Consider the following 16,605-nt stretch of genomic DNA (forward strand, 5'->3'; position numbering starts at 1 on the left):
ATATATTATCGCACCTCGCCAGGTGCGACGTGTTTACCCTCGACATGTAGACACGTGAATTTCGCGAGTAAACCTCAGCTGGTTTTGTCGACACATGTCGTCCGTGAATGAAAAACTTCAGTTAGATGCAAGTACAGTCTAATTAGCATTCGCGAATTTATAATGGCATTATAGTGATTAATATTAATCACTATCGTGTCACCAATATTACCCTCCTGCATATTCAATAATATTAATTAATATTATCATGCTTACCATGTATACGTTTTCTTTATAAAAATTATCATGCAATTAAGTTGTATATTAAAATTCTTTTCAAAGTATATATTAAATGTGTTAATTAATGTGTATAACAATTATATTAGATCCTTGCATCTAAATAGCGTTTAGTTAGAACAATCCTGATAGGATATTAAATAGATTTGCGAATAGCCTAAATAGTAATTTAGTGAAACAGATAATGATTGTCATGGGATGGGTGAAGCCTGCGGCTTGCATAATATTCACATTCTGTTCGCAAATTTAAGCAAAAGCAATAGAAACTTTCATAGTATAACGAAACGTTTCATATATGAACAATATACACTATTAATCATTTAAATTACTTGCAAATTTAAATATTTAAACTACACAATATAATAAGTATTCCTTTCTAAATCGTATGCACGCTGTAATCATAGAATAAACAGTTAACAGTATTTCTACCGCGCTTCGATTTATGTTGTCATACATTAACCAAGTTTCAAGCGCATGCATTTAAAATCAAAATCTGCAGTAAAACCGGTGAGAGTCGCAGGGCTCACCGCCGAGATATATTCTTTATATGCATAAATTTTCAATATATTCCCCAAGATCTGAAGAATGATGGTTTACGTATTTATGCAAAATTATCGCGCTGCAGTCTAGCCGCGTCCAATTGCTCCTTAATTGTTATATGTTAAAATATTACATTTAGTAATATAATTGTGTAAAATTCAATCAAAATATTTAAACAATTTCTCAAAATATATTTTTCCTAGCGAAGCAAAAGAAAATAAAATTGATATTATTACGTAATCAGTTATGAGTATTTATGCGAAAAATCTAAAAATTAACTTTTAAAGCAAAAAATTATTTGATAGTTAAAATTAGAGAATAAAGGAATTTACTTGGCTTGCTTTACGCAAGAGCCAATAAATTAACGCCTTTGAACTAGACACGAAAATAGAATATAATTGAAAGCGCGACATTGCGTATTAGCCGTGACGAATTTGCTTGAAGGTCGCGACACAGAATTTAAATTAAAATCTGCATTAGACTAAAAAACGCGCGATGTTTTTTAGCCTAATGCTTTCACATCGATCAGAGTAAAATTTTGTGGTCAATCGCAAATCAGATCGTGCGAGACGATACAAAATATAATCAAGACTATTTTATATAATATAACCATTGGATTAAATAGACTGACTATATTTAATCTCTATTCCATAATTTCTAAGTGAATAATACGCTAATTCTTCGCGCGCATCATTCATGATCTGTAACAGTTCTGCTATTGTTTGTTTTACTACAAAATGATTTATACATTATTAATTATTTGCATTGTAAAATAAAAAGGCAAAAATAGATGATAGGAAAACATATTTTGTTAAAATATGACAAATGTCTTTTTTAATAAGTAATAAAATTTCAATTTTTTTATAAAGGCTAATTCTATACGTTCTGTACATTTTATATATATGTTTCTTATTTGCATCTACAAAAATAAAAGATGTATTTGATTAAAGAATATTGCTTTTTGTTTTGACTTTGCTATTTGAAACATATCGACATTGTACTCAATATAGGTATATTCGTATATACATGAGATAGCATTCGTATATACATGAAAAATGGTACATCCTTCCGTGATACTGAAAGGTTTGATAAAATTAAATCTCCTCAAAAACAAACTAAATTATTTATGGATCTACATATCTCTCCAACAAATTGACACAAAAACGCATTGGACAGAGTGCCAAATATGTCACAGGTGGTTTCATAATTAAATAATGTAAGTATGAATTATGATAAAGCACCGCAACGATAAAAATACTTAAATTTCGTTACTGGTGCCAAAATAATTTCTTAAGTATAATAATTGAGACTAAATATATAAGGGTCTTTTCTATTTTTATCTTTTTAAGTTCAAAGTTAAAGAGAAGTGCTAGTTATAAAAGTTTTATACTATAACTCTATTTCGTATACAAATAATAATTGTTTTGTCTAGAAGACGCAATCAAGTAATAGATTCGATCCATTTTATTGCCTTTGCACGAAGTAATTAATTAAAGCAGCTTTTAAGCATTTAAAAATTACGATATAAGGAAGCACGAGATGCTCTTTACATAAAGTAAAATATATCTATTGCATTGCCTAAAAATGTTAGCTATTCCATCAGATATAACAAGTCACAGGATGATGCCAGGTTTTCATGCAAGGTTACAGAATGCACGCAAGCTGCAACTTAATCGATGTTGTACTCGCAATTCTGAATATGTCGTAATCCGGAAAGCGAGCGTGCATACAGCAGTATTTCGAATTTACATTCTCATTCATAGACTTTCTCCAACAAAGGTTGTACAAGTGTTTGTAGATCGTATAATGCTCATAATCATATAACATTCTTTACAAATTTGCATATCGTACATGTGAATTCTTTTCTATTATGTTTTCATTAACAAATTTTTTACTAAAAGTTATCTAAAGAAATTATTAAAAAATATGTTTCTAAAATTTACTTCGCAATCACCCGATATGTATCGAATAAAGGGAAATTCTGAGCTATGTAAAAATACGATAGAAGACCCCCATGCTTTCAGAGGTAATGTCTCATATAAAGTACGTTACCTCTGAAAAATGTTTAAATAAAGCACATGAAGAAAGTGTCGAAAGATACCTCGCGAACCATCGAAGTGTCAAAATAGAATTGCGCGACATACTCCAGTGAATCTCTTGATCGAGGTCGATCGATTTCTCGTTGTGACACTTTCAAATCGATGGTTTCCAAGCGTCGCGTCGAAGCGATCTGCGCCACCACGAGCCGTCTGTCACGTCAAACACCTTGAGGTATATTCATAGTATAGTACGTATCGCCGTCTCGCTATTAATACTTGCGGCAATTTTAGTTTTCAAACGTATGCCAAGTATAAACACACAGTTGTGTCGCGGGTAAATGTAAATACGAGTATAACGAGTATAACGGCAGATTTTGTCTCCCCGAAAGAGTTCGATCGTGAGAGGTAATCGCGAAGCCGAAAAGTTAAACGCCAAATCGCCTAAAAATTAGGAGTCATTTATGTCTGTCAAAATTTAAAGCCCCTACAAAAGTATTCTACGGTTCTCTGTAAGCCAAACCGCGTGAGTTGAGTAGAAGCACAAGTAGATCCGAACAAAATAATACAATAGAATAAAACAATAAGCAGACGACGATGTCTCTAATTGAAAGAGATAAATTGAAGTACTTTTAGACATGACAATGTGAATCGTCTTATTGAGACGGTAAAGCGTGCCAAGTCGCGGTGACTTGAAGTATAAAAACACTTCGAAATGCAACAACGGCAGCCGTTTTCTGCTTTCGTTTCTTTCTCTCAACATGCATACTGTACCATCGCATCGTTGTAACTATTGACCCGTGAAAGACGTATCTTTCAGAGAAAATAGTTTATACCTTGTCTGTTAGTTGCGAACTATGTAATTCTTGGCAGACAGAGAACGACGAACGACGTCAGAAAACTACTAATTTCGTGGTGAAAAATAGAAAACTTCGCCGCTAAATCCGTGACCAGAATTCGTTACTCGCGAATGTTACATTTGTCGATAACGTAATGCAAAAAGATACCATCATTATCGAACAGCTTCATAATATTTGTTTTTTATACAAAATATTTTTGATCATCTTAATAATTAAATAATAATTATACCATTTTAGTCATGAAATTTTAATTTAATTTTTGGATAATAATTTAATAGTTGGATAATAATGAATTTTGATTAATAATTTAATATTTGGATAATAATAAATTTTGAATAGTAATGTAATACTTGGATAATAATGATAAAATAATTACATTTTAAGTACCGTTTCAGTTATCTAATGATATGATTTAATATCTCACTTACAATTAGTATGTCACAAATAACATAATTATCCTTATTTTTTATACAATCTAGTAAAAAGCGATACTCTGTTAAGGCAACACGCATTTGCTTAGTTCCTTTACTTGTCTTGTGAAGGTACACAGCAAGCTATTTTGTATTCCGTGAGCACTACTATACGAATACTGCGAATACTTTTGTTCATTTCAACTCATGGGCTTTATAGAATTGAAACAGTGACATTAATGAGAGAGTTCCGTAATATGCAGAAGAATTTGATATTTGTATTTATAATGATAATTTCTTTTTAACCACAGTATTTTAGCAGCCTGATCATGTTGTTTCGCAGATGATCACAATATGTTAAATTTCTGTAATTAGCGCTATAATCTATATATATGGGTATTTAGAGCAATGCGTTCATATATGAAGAGTCAGCAGATAAACACATAGTCGCACGTTTAATTCGTCATTATTCACATAAGATGTCAAATACTGTAAATTGACTGATACTTAAATAAAGATTTTCACATTTATCTACTTTTAACGGATTAATCATATATTATCAGTCCTTATTTTATTCTGAAATTCACATGTTAAAAATGAATTAAACGCGTTGACAATATTATACGTAGCTTTAAATATTTTTTGTATTCAAAATCATCTAGATAAAGAATACAGAATTTTATCGAAAGCTTTCAAGTTGGTCAGAAGAAAATGCGAGAGATATATCTTTGAAAAGTAATTCAAATATATTTACGAGCTCGACATTATCTGCTGATCAGTAATTTTACGAGCGTGATAAGAAACGTCTACACGTTAGTGAATCTAAAATCGCGTTTTCGTTCTTCGGAGTCTAATTTAGTGAAGATTCATGACGGTCCTTTATTCTGTTCTCCACATACTCGCCCTCCCTTTTATCTCAGATAATATTACAGTCATTATAAAAAATTTCTTTTACACAGTTTGTACAGTGGTTCATTATAATATTTAAATAAAACGTATAAAGATGCGCAAATCGATAAAAACATTAATATCATATAAATTTTCTTTTGAAAATTCTTTCATCATTACGAGAGCCTAAGCTCTAATTTTAAGCCAGAAAAGTTGCCAAAAATGAGTATCCTCATTCACGTTCATAATATTTCCTTCAAAAGTGGATATGACGGCGTCTCTTCGTATTATATGATTATTAAGACAAAAATTCATTTCTAATTTGGTCGCGAACATTTAAAAGTTCCTGTCTGCGCCAGAGCGCTTCTAAAATAGATGTTATCGTCGCTAATGCTGCTCGCCAAACACGACGACGCGCAATAGCTTAGTTGCTTCTCCAACAACAAAGAGATAATATCGAAACTGCACACGAGAACAATTACTTCGCGAATCGTGAATTAGGCAGGCATCGCGTAGCGACTCCCACGTGTCTCTAGTTGTGGCGCGTCGCGGGGGGCCGCGGTTTCCACGACCCTGGGGAGCGTCGCGACGCCTCGTGTACGTTTCAGTGCGAGGGTGCCGTTCACCAAGAGTGCGCCGCCGGAGCGAGTCTCGTTCTGCCACTTCTCGCTCGTCCTTTCTCTCTATCTCTCCTTCGCGCAAAGATCGCGCTTTCACCTGGGTCAACGTTGCGAGTGCACGTCTTCAGAACGCACCCTGTACGCACCCTCGATCCATCGCGCACAGGCATTGCGCCATCGATCTGGCATCGCGCGGCATCGCATGTCTGGATCAAGCACAAGTCCGGACGAGATAATAACCTTCGTGGAGGGACCTTGACGTATCACTGTCGCGGCACACATCGCGTTACACAGTGAATATTTCAATACAGAGTATCGATCTACCGCGTGTAAAACACGTGTGTCGTGAGTGTCTCTGTGCTCTGCTCTCAAATCTCCCGTCGTGTTCTCGTAGAAAAAGCCTTCCTCTTTCATCCCGCGCAATGTATATCGGTGTACCATTATACGCGCTGTCATCCTGTCACCCCGTGAATCCACCTGTCGCGATAGAGTGCGTGGGTCCGTGTCGCGCGTGTGAATATTTCAACGTGCTATCGATCTACCGCGCGGAACACGTGTTCCGTGAGTACACACGCGATACCGATCATCCTTTATCATTTCACTATTTCAGTTATCAATGTTACCTTGAATTTTTCGCGCGGTACTAATCGAACGTTAACAAAATTGCAAGATCGCAATTAGCGTACGGTACTAACTTGTCGAATCGCAAGATAAAAATATACCTTTGCTTTAAAGTTTGAAATTTTCGAACTAAGGCTCTCTCGCATAAAAATATCATCCGCTTACGCGACGTTCCACTGGTACTCAGGAGTACGAAATCAGGAGTACGATTCAAATGTCACGATGTGACCGATAAGCCATTCGTTTGCGTCACCGCAGAGACGCCCGAATCCGAACTTCGCCGTCAATCGCGTGTAGTGTGAATATTACAATACGAAATCGATCGACTGCACGAAACACATGTTTCATAAATGCTTCTATACTCCCTATCGTGACTTTGTTTTTCTTTTCGCTTGTCCCCGACAAATCAAGTAAACGTGAAATTCAATGCCAGTGAATATATCCGATACGAATGATATCATTTGCTTTTACACAGCGAAACGAATTACGTATACGAAAAATTGTGCGACACGGAGTAAACTCTTCGAGCGAACGCTGCAGTCATCAATGTTGGAAGCATAAATAGAAAAAAGTTTTTAACAACCGTCATTTTCTATTATTCCATGCTTTATCCTTGTGACGCGCGGCTGTGCACTCACGCCACAATCAAGTTCCTTGTGAATATTTCAATATAGTATCGATCTACAGAAGCAAAGTAGACATTCCGAGTATTCGCTCTTTTATATCAATAACGCCGTGTTTCATAATTGCGGTATAATGCAGTTTATGCACAAGATAACCTTCTATCACCCTTTTATCACAAATTGATAAAACGTTGTTCATCGAACGTTCAACAAATTAAAGTAACGCGTCCGCTTTTGTTACAATTTATAACTTCTCATTTATTATACATATATCCTTAAAGTATATTTTTTATATAATAATTTCATAGTTTTTTACGCTCGACGAATCAATATTTTTCATTCGTATCGCGGCGATTTAATGTTTGAACGTTTACTGCAATATGAATATTTGATTAACTATGAATCATCCATCGATTACTTTTATTCATTTCCCTGCTTTCGTTCTCGTCCTATAATAGTGCATTCGTTTGTCAAACATTGTGTCCTCATATATTATAAAAAATATTCATGGAGCTTCCGATTGTTTTCCATGTGTAATTATGGCTTTTAATCAACTGTGAGTTTTATGTCGGTGTTGTCTCGCTCGTAATGGTATATTCCAACAGCGATGATAGACGATCGTCTCGTCCTTGTCCATGTACGCTCACATATTATCGCGGAGACAGCTACTCGCTTGTCTCCCTCGTGTAAAACTTTGAAATTTGCATGGAGTTTGACCGATTGCTTCTTTCAGTATAGTCGTAGACTTTCAAGATCGGTCGAGATCGGTTAATGTAACGATCGAGATTTTATAAAAAAATATTCGTGAATTTCAAGTGCAAAGTTCTGTTCTCCGAGGAAGTAAAAAAATCAATATCGTACCTATTTTTGTACTATTGTATAGAAAAAATAAAAATCATGATGGAACCAGAATAATCGATCGAAATTACAGTTGTATTAGAAATGCAATTGTTAAAATGACTAATTGGTAAGGCTAAGATACATGTTGACTAAAATAATGAAAATTAAGAGAAAAAATTCGATTTATGATTTAATGTTAAATATTTAAAAATATTGAATGAAATAAAAGAGTGATTTAATTAAATTAATTTAAGTAAACTTGGCTTCGGAATATTTGATGAGTAGAATAATTGTAATTGAAACGTGATTAATATTTCGAGTAATAATAGTTAAAATTTAATTAACAATTATTATGATGAATGATGATTAAAACAATTCTTATACGTTATACGTATACTTATGATAGTTTTATATATATTTTTACAACCACACACACACACATTATGACAGTACTTGATACAGCATACGCGTTCTAATGAAAATCCAGAGATAAATCTCGATCTCGGCACTTGGTTTACAACCAAGAAACGTTGAATTTTCTTCACAGTAAGTACGTGACTCGATAGTAGAACGAGATCAGGGGATTTTGTAGAAGCCAGCGAGATAAATTTCAGTAGTTCATTGCCACAGCATTGCAGCATTCGCGCGATTTGTTTTTCTCGTACGTAATTAGTAACTAAAATGTTTAGGTAATTAACCTATCGCTTTAGCATTTTTGTTTGCTTTAAACGTTTAAAGGAACGAAATATAGATACTTTTACAACAACTCGTATATTCAATTTTAGAATACTAAAAATTAATAAATCGCACGCACAATTTACATATTAGAATGCCGAATGTATTAAATTAAAAATATATGTCAATTTCAAATTTTTTTATGCTTCATTTTTTTGTCTTATATGTTTCTAATTTTTAATGTTTTGAAATGTTTTAACATATTATTAGAATTAAATAAATATAAAAATAATGCTGTAGCAAAATTTATTAGAAAACCTTTCCCATTTAGATGTTCTAACATTTTTTAAGACGTATACGTTTATCGCGACGTTTTATATAAGCAATAGAATAGTCTTACTTTAAGTTCAATACTAATATAAACTCACGGTCATGTACCTCTTACTAGTTATAGATCAAATGAAATAGTAAGAGACATTTACCTTGTTAACTAATTGACGTACATAGCGATCAGGCACGCGCGTTTAAAGGGAAAGTTATAAGCTGCAAAAACTTTATTTCGTTTCCAAGTAATACCGAAAAATTGACCCTAGAATACTAGAATAGTAAAATCGATCGATAAGGCACATGTGTGTTACTGGAAGATCGAAACATACGCCACAAACTTTGAATATTGAATTAAATGTTTTACTAAATACTTTTTGTGAACTTAAAAAAAACACTATTAAAATTAAAGTACTGTAAAAATAATGTTGCAGCACAAGATTCGTTAGAAAAATTATTTCCATTAAAATATAACAATTCTTAGTTTACTGTTAAGGATAACGCATCGTTAATATTAGTTTGAGAATAACAGTTAGTATTTTCAGGTAATGAGATTTTATTCATCAGACGATTGTAGGAAATCTTGTTGGCAGTGCAGCCAATTTGTTCTAAAAATATTCAAGAACTACGAGTCAATGTAAATTGCAACCCCCTTACTTTTGTCATTATCAAATAAAATACCGAGTATTAGACTGAATCGAAGCCGATCTCTTGTTTTCATGCACCTATACATATACATATATCTGTGCCGCTACCGTGACAAAGCAGTCTACTTTAAATCAATCGAAAGACTGCGGCTATTAAAGCTCGTGCATTCCCTACGACGAGACAGTTCTCCCACGAAGAGGCAAACGTTAGTTGACGCGCGCGTTTTACTCGTGCCACTTTTAACCCGACGTTGTGCGTTAACTTTTTGCGGTCAACTTAAACTTCTTATCTTTGCAAATTTAATTCAAAATGAAAAAGTGAAAATCGTCAAGCACATTTAACAATTTTAAACTAAAATAAGTTTAAGTGTAAAATGTATGGACTGTTAAATATTAAATGGTGTGAATTATTTTTAATGCAAGCAAAAAAATATATCTAATGCTGTTAAACATTAAAAATAATATTATCAAGTGAATGGACCTAATAATCGCAAGAAAGTGATAATACGAGCTTGATATCGCTATTTGGAATGTATCGAACTGGAAGGATATAAAAAAAATTTAAGTGTGCGCGACTGCCTTGCATGTTAAAATTATCGTTGGTTTCTTTCGATGATTTCGGTTTAATTAATGGACTTTCCATTATGATTTTATCAAGTCTATCAAGTTGTGAAAGATATACGCATGAGCAAACCTTCTTTTCAAAGTGAATTTAAGATGGCCTGGTTGTACTGCAGGCATTGAGTAGCTCGGGTACCTGGGAAAGGCCAAATCCCGTATTCACATATGTGAGCCCCTGAGAGAAGAAGCAATTTTCAAAACGCAACTTTTAAACTAAAAGATTTCATACATGCCTTAAATTAATGTATATTTCATATTTCATGCTTTAGATCGGTATCCTTTCTTTTTCTATTTTTTTTCTTTCTTAATTAACCTTCCTTGTACAAGTTCTTTTCCATTTTCCATCTTTCAAATTCTTCTTCTTCAACAATTTTCCTTGACTCATTCTACTTGTTTGATCTTCTTTATTCCAACATTTTGCTTTTATTTTTCTTTTTTAATTGATTTTTTATTTTTTATGCATATGCATAATCTTCCTTCTTATTTTCTCATTCTTTAATCATTTTTTTCAATGCAATGTCTTATTTTTTATTTTTCTTCTTTCAATTTCCTTCCTAGTATTCTTTTTAAACTTCAAGCCAAATTAAAAATAAAAAACAAAGTGTCTTTCTTTCTAAAACATTATTTTCAGTTATTTAAGCCACGCAATAATAATTGCGTATGCTGTTTTTAAATATTAAAATTCCTAATATAAAAATTTATCGGTAGGTACAGTCTACGGCGCAATATTATTTTTACCGTAATGCTGATATTATCACAATTTGACAGAAGTATTTAGTAAAACGTTGAAACACTCAAATTTATTATTTAAATAATAATTAAAAACGTTATCGTATAACGTATATTGAAATAAATTTTAACATATGTCCACATGTTATGCGTAGATCTTACTTATTCTTAGTATTTTGGGGTCAGATGTTGATTATCCTCTGAGAAGTTCGACCAAAAGACCGCGCGCGATAGAAGTATCGTTACCATTCTTCTTGTTCGACCTAGATCAGCTACGTGAGTGCTTTAGAACTACACGGCAGCAGGAAGTCGGTAAAAGTTAAGTGCACCGACCATTCGTTGCCGGGGTTCACTGTCAGTGCCATCGCACGAGCGGTTTAAAACCCCGACCCCAATGTCGTCCGACATTCCACCACGTCGGTTTCTTCTGTGCTCGAACGCGACATCATATGCCCAAGTTGGCATTTGTAACGTGTCAAGATCGTTATACTCGTAGTACATTTCGCCATGAGTTAAACGAGAGTATCGACGTGTCCGGAATCGTGCGAAAAAAAAGGAAAAGAGAAAGCTCTTGTCGAAGAAACCGCAAAGTCTAACATGAAATCGTTTAACGAGATTTAGGAAAGGGCTAAAAAAAAAACATTAAATACCCTCGTATCCCTTTGTGATCGTCGCGCACCGCCACCACCACCACTGCCTCTCTTCCACGCGCATCCTCGAGCACCCGTCGAATCGATCAAGCGTATTGAATGGTCGAGTAAAAGTAAAGCCGAAACAAAAATACACATACACACCACGAGAAATACGCCGACAGCGAACCAAGAAGTCAGTCATGAATCTTATGTTCCGCAAGAACTTCGGGGAGAAGGGATTCGGTGGTGGCGGACTAACAAGTGGAGGAGGACTAGGGGAAGTCCGGCCCGCCCTAAGCACCACCATTTACGGGACCAGCGGGGCCTCGTTCGGCCAGATAGGGACGCGTTTCGGCGCGACGCGCGGCGGCCAGTCAGTGGTCAGCGGCGTGCGTGGACCCGTACGACGCAGCCGGGAATTCGGATACTTTCCATCGATGGGCGATCACGAGCACCAGGGACACGGTTTTCGTACTCACTTGTTCCTGTCGCCACCCGCAGGTGGAACGCTCGGCTCGCCGCCCGAGGAGTCGGGCGAGCGACTGGGCCCACCGCCGCGTCGCAACTCAGGCTCCCATGTGATTAAATGGGGCGGCGGCGGGCCCACGCAAAGCGGCCAGACCGGCAATCAGGTTAGGAAGAAGCAAAATCAAATCGGTCAGCAGAAGGAACCTTCCGACCCACCAACCCCGACTGCATCCAGGCAGGTGAGTACAATTAAAATCCTCAACAAAACTCGAAAAGATCAGGAAAACTCGAATTTTTTTTAACGCTCAACAACGTTTTTAATAATATTTCTTAATTTAATATCGTCTGAATCCCCTTTATTTAAATGCGTATTACTTCTGAATATTTATTTTTGCTATTTCTATGGTAAGATATACAAAACATTCCAAAAGAAAAAAGAGAGAAGGGTATCTTAATTTATCTATCTGTTAATCTAGCGAAAAACTTGTTACATAATAATAAATTTACGGTTACGGCGTACAATGTAAAATGGCACGCCAATAAACTATCAAGCACATTAATCTCGTAATGAGTGAGTCACGCGCGGAAAATTGTTGTAGTAACATTGTATAAACCAGTACTTAACCCTAATTATAGTCATTTCCTTCACAAACGATCAAAACTGTGGAAACTAAATTAATCTACGATCTTTGTATTGCTCTTCGCGACGTTAAAATTATCCGACCGAAATAAATATTGCAAATGAGTTTGCCGCGATTATTCGTTTGATCGTTATAATTGGTTGGTTATAACCAGTAAAGAAATAAACTCTCAAACTATATCTATATATATAAGGGTAAAACACTTTAATATTACTCACGCAAACAGGATTTACCGTTTATAGCAATTATTCTATATTCAATAACGTCCGATTTATATTGCAACTCATATATCGCTTTCTGAATAGATTAAAAGAAGTTATTTTTTCATGAATATTAGGCATGCAAATAATTTTGTGACATGTAGATGCATTAATTAATTATAAGCTTAAGTAATACGTTCTCTGTTATAGAATAATAATTAGTTATATTTTAGTACTTCCTAAAAAAAAAAATTAGCTAAAAAATTAACCGGATATTACTGTAATAAATCTCGAGCTTCTTGACAGACTAATTGTTTTCCATTGTCGTTGTTATTGAACCAAGTGTTATATCGCCATTCTTTAAATTGGGCCATCGGATAGCGAAAAATTTTGCAATAAAGCAAAGTTACGGAGGAAATGAGGAGCTGTTTATAGAAGAGGAAACATAAAGTAGCACCTACGCGAGCTCAAACGACACGCAAAGTCACTATCTTATTGTACATCGTGGCGAATCCAAGGACATGCCATAAATTCACCACGGCGCAAATGTTCAACAATTAGCATCTATTATGTACTATCAACCTGTCCAGAATCCACCCATATCGCATTCTATCGCAAGATGTCTTCGTGAACGTTTAGTGCATCGTATTCTACATATACAAGAGAAGACGTTTTCGGGCCACAGACGCGTTACGATGCAATGAATCTCACAATCACATCGCTTGGTCGGCAAATAGATATTCACAAGAGAATTTAACGGGTGTTTAACCCTTTTAATATAACAGACTGGAAAGTACACAAATAACAATGTTTCGTGTAACGATGTTCTCAACTGGTTGATTATGAAATTGAAAAACAATAATAATTCATCGGATAATTGTCACAAAATTGTAAAAAAAAAATAATATTAATTCTAACATTTAAAAATGTTGTGTTACATTTATCTCAGCACTGCAATTATTGCAATTAAACCTAGAAATATATCAATAAAAAGTATTGGAAAAATACGACATCAATACGTAGAATTGATAATAATAAATCTCTTGCTAAACTTCTCGCGTGATCGAAAAACGTGCTACGAGAGATGTAGGTGCGGAAATTCACGATTGAAGTATTGCTGCAGCTTTCACTGAGTCTAACGAAGACCGCAGTGTGTGTCGTGTACAGTGACCTGTGACCTTTGCGATGCGCACCGTGAACATCTACTGTCATGTATACCTAATGCAGCGTAATTAAATATCAAAACACGCATGTAGGCACGCTTTTCTATGTATTGATTGAGCATGTATTGATTCTGCATTCACAAGCAGGTGAATGCAGAAAATGCGTTTCAATGCAGGAAACATTTTCAGCACATGTGCGAATTGCGTACTACATATGTGAAGAAAAAGGTGAAGCAAAAGAAGCATTCTAAAGGTACATACAAATGAAAAACAAGCATGATTTGCCAACTATTTCAATATTTTCCGTTTACTTAAAATTAATAACCAAACATTTATAGTTTAATATTGTAGATTTACAGAAATAAAATAAAAATTGAAAGAGATGCTTTCAAATGACTTTTTTACAAAAACAAAATAAATTATAAATTATGAGTATATTCAATAAATAGAGAATTTAATTATAATGAATATTTTAATTAATAATAAAATTGCGAAGTGCAATCAGGAAGACTATAAAATTTCATTTAGACTGTCACAATATAAATTTAATTTACAATTAGCAAACTAAATTATATTTGTAGCTTAAGGAATATATTATCTTCGGAAAAAATATTCTGGAAAGTTAAATACTTTCGATAACGCATACCCTTGATAATTGGTAAATTTGCATAAGTCTGGATTATATCGGACATTATACTATATGTTGTTTATATGCACCTGTAGAACCTGTATGCACCTTTAGCATGTCGAGAATTGAAAGAAATGCAGTAAACATTTCCCGATGGAATCGTTATTGTGAAACAGTCGCCATTCGGAAGTTTAATAATATACTACACATACGCGACGATATATGATATGAGACATTCGGAGTTTAACAGCTGTTTGGGGTAAAATAGTATTATACAGTAAACCGCAATAGAATGCATACATGAGTCGACAGCTTGTTTGTAACTAGGGATGATTAAACTCTATTCGGTTGTTACGTTAGTATCATCATCAAAGTAAAGTTATGTGTTAAGACAGACGTCGCTGCGTGCCGTGCGTACAAACGCAATGCAAGTAGAAGTCTTGTAGTTACCACAACGTTATGCGACGTACTATTTTTACACAAACAGCATGCAAATTGTTATCGATCGTGGAAGTTTTTCGCCGCATATGTGCCTTTCGCACAATATTAACGATGCGCACACATGTATTTCTTATGCATGCACTGTTGCAGTAATGTATTAAATTAACAATATGCACATTTCTGTACATAGGAATACACGAAAAATTTTCTTGTGATAGCAAAAATTTAACTGTACGATCAAAATAAGTTCAATGAAGTTAATTAAAGGGAACATAATATATATCAAAAAATTAAAGTTTTATTTTTTAACAATGGAAATATTGATAGAAGAGTTGATTAATATTTCCATTGTTGTTTATTATTTGACTGCCGAAGTAAAAGTGATTTATTCTGTTTATTTTTTATATAAGAAGAAATAAAAACGCGCGATAAACTATTATATTTCTAAAATTTATCTTCTCTGCGTATTCTACTCGGTTCTACATTATAAAAGACGATGTCTGCCGGCCGCAGGATGAAAAATTGCGCAGCGGTGTGATCAATCGCTAACGCCGGGTGCACTTGCAAAATTGACATGCAACGTAAATCGCGCCGTAAGTTGCACTGAACTTCGAACGTGAACTGTAAAGTTGTCCGAAAATCGCGCCTATGAAACTTTATGTGAAACGGAATAGTTCCGTGGAAAAAACGCGAGCGGAACTACAATCATGACTATCTGCAGTCTGCACTTTGGCGCAAGTAGTAAAAGACAAGTCGAGTCAGAAACGAAGCGCGTACATGCGACCGTCTCGGCTATCATGTTCTATAGTTCTATACCCACGGCCTATTTCCATTTTATTCGGGCACGTACTACCTTGACATCTTTAATACTATTATAAACGTATTTGCTAGATATGTCCACGTGCGTGAATCTACTGTGCACATGTTGCACACACTAGGACGTCTCCCAGCATTTTCATCTTTAATCCACCAACGGTGATCTGCGATCCCACAAACCGACATCGATTCTTTTAAGCGCGAAGTGAAATTTTTTAACTGCACAAAGCAGTTAAAAAATATAATTTAGAGTATAAAATATAATTTATTTCGTATCTTGCAAATATTTTTACGTAACTAGAGAAAAGAAGTCTTCCTTTCAAGAAAAATTGATATTATAGAAGCAACATCGTTAATTTATTCACATCGATATAATCTTACGAAATCATGTCATTATCGCAGAAATAAAGGTGTAAAATGTAGATATTCTTAGATATCTTTAATAAAAATTTAATTTTGGAATAAACAGCGTAAATGTTTTTAACGCGTTGAAATAAACGTACAGAGAGGGAATTAGGATTACAATCGATAAAACGACCATGAGTTTTCATTTCGTGCATGTGTCGAACGTTTTATACGCCCATTTAATTACCGATGTTCGTGCCGACCTTGCGCACATTCTATTCGGAACTTAATACCATCAGTATAACGAGATAATAAAATGTGTACAAATTGATATGTGAGATTGATTCTGTCTCTCACGATATGTGACGTTCAAACGCGGATGACAGTATAGTTATATCTAATTAATTTTTTAATTGTGTTATCGCTAGCAGGTATCCTTCAGCGGAAATCGTGGTTCCGGTACCTACACACCTCTCGTGGTTTCCGGAAACAGCCCGCCACGAGGCGAACCAGTCTCCTTGGCCACTTTGGACCGCGACTGCTTTATTATACCTCTCGCGT

General features: G+C 34.7%; 1 protein-coding gene across 1 annotated transcript in view; it reads left to right on the plus strand.

Moving 5' to 3' along the window:
- Positions 1-5,494: 5,494 nt before the first annotated feature.
- The window catches only part of LOC139818351 (uncharacterized), a 13,969-nt gene continuing 2,858 nt past the window's right edge, over positions 5,495-16,605 (plus strand). The window contains exons 1-3 of the mRNA XM_071786961.1: positions 5,495-7,841; positions 8,262-12,049; positions 16,473-16,603. Coding sequence (XP_071643062.1) covers positions 11,543-12,049; positions 16,473-16,603 — 638 coding nt within the window. The 5' untranslated portion in view covers positions 5,495-7,841; positions 8,262-11,542. The remainder of the gene's footprint in view (positions 7,842-8,261; positions 12,050-16,472; positions 16,604-16,605) is intronic.

Source organism: Temnothorax longispinosus, chromosome 8 (assembly GCF_030848805.1).
Source record: "Temnothorax longispinosus isolate EJ_2023e chromosome 8, Tlon_JGU_v1, whole genome shotgun sequence".
NCBI classification, from domain to species: Eukaryota; Metazoa; Arthropoda; class Insecta; order Hymenoptera; family Formicidae; genus Temnothorax; species Temnothorax longispinosus.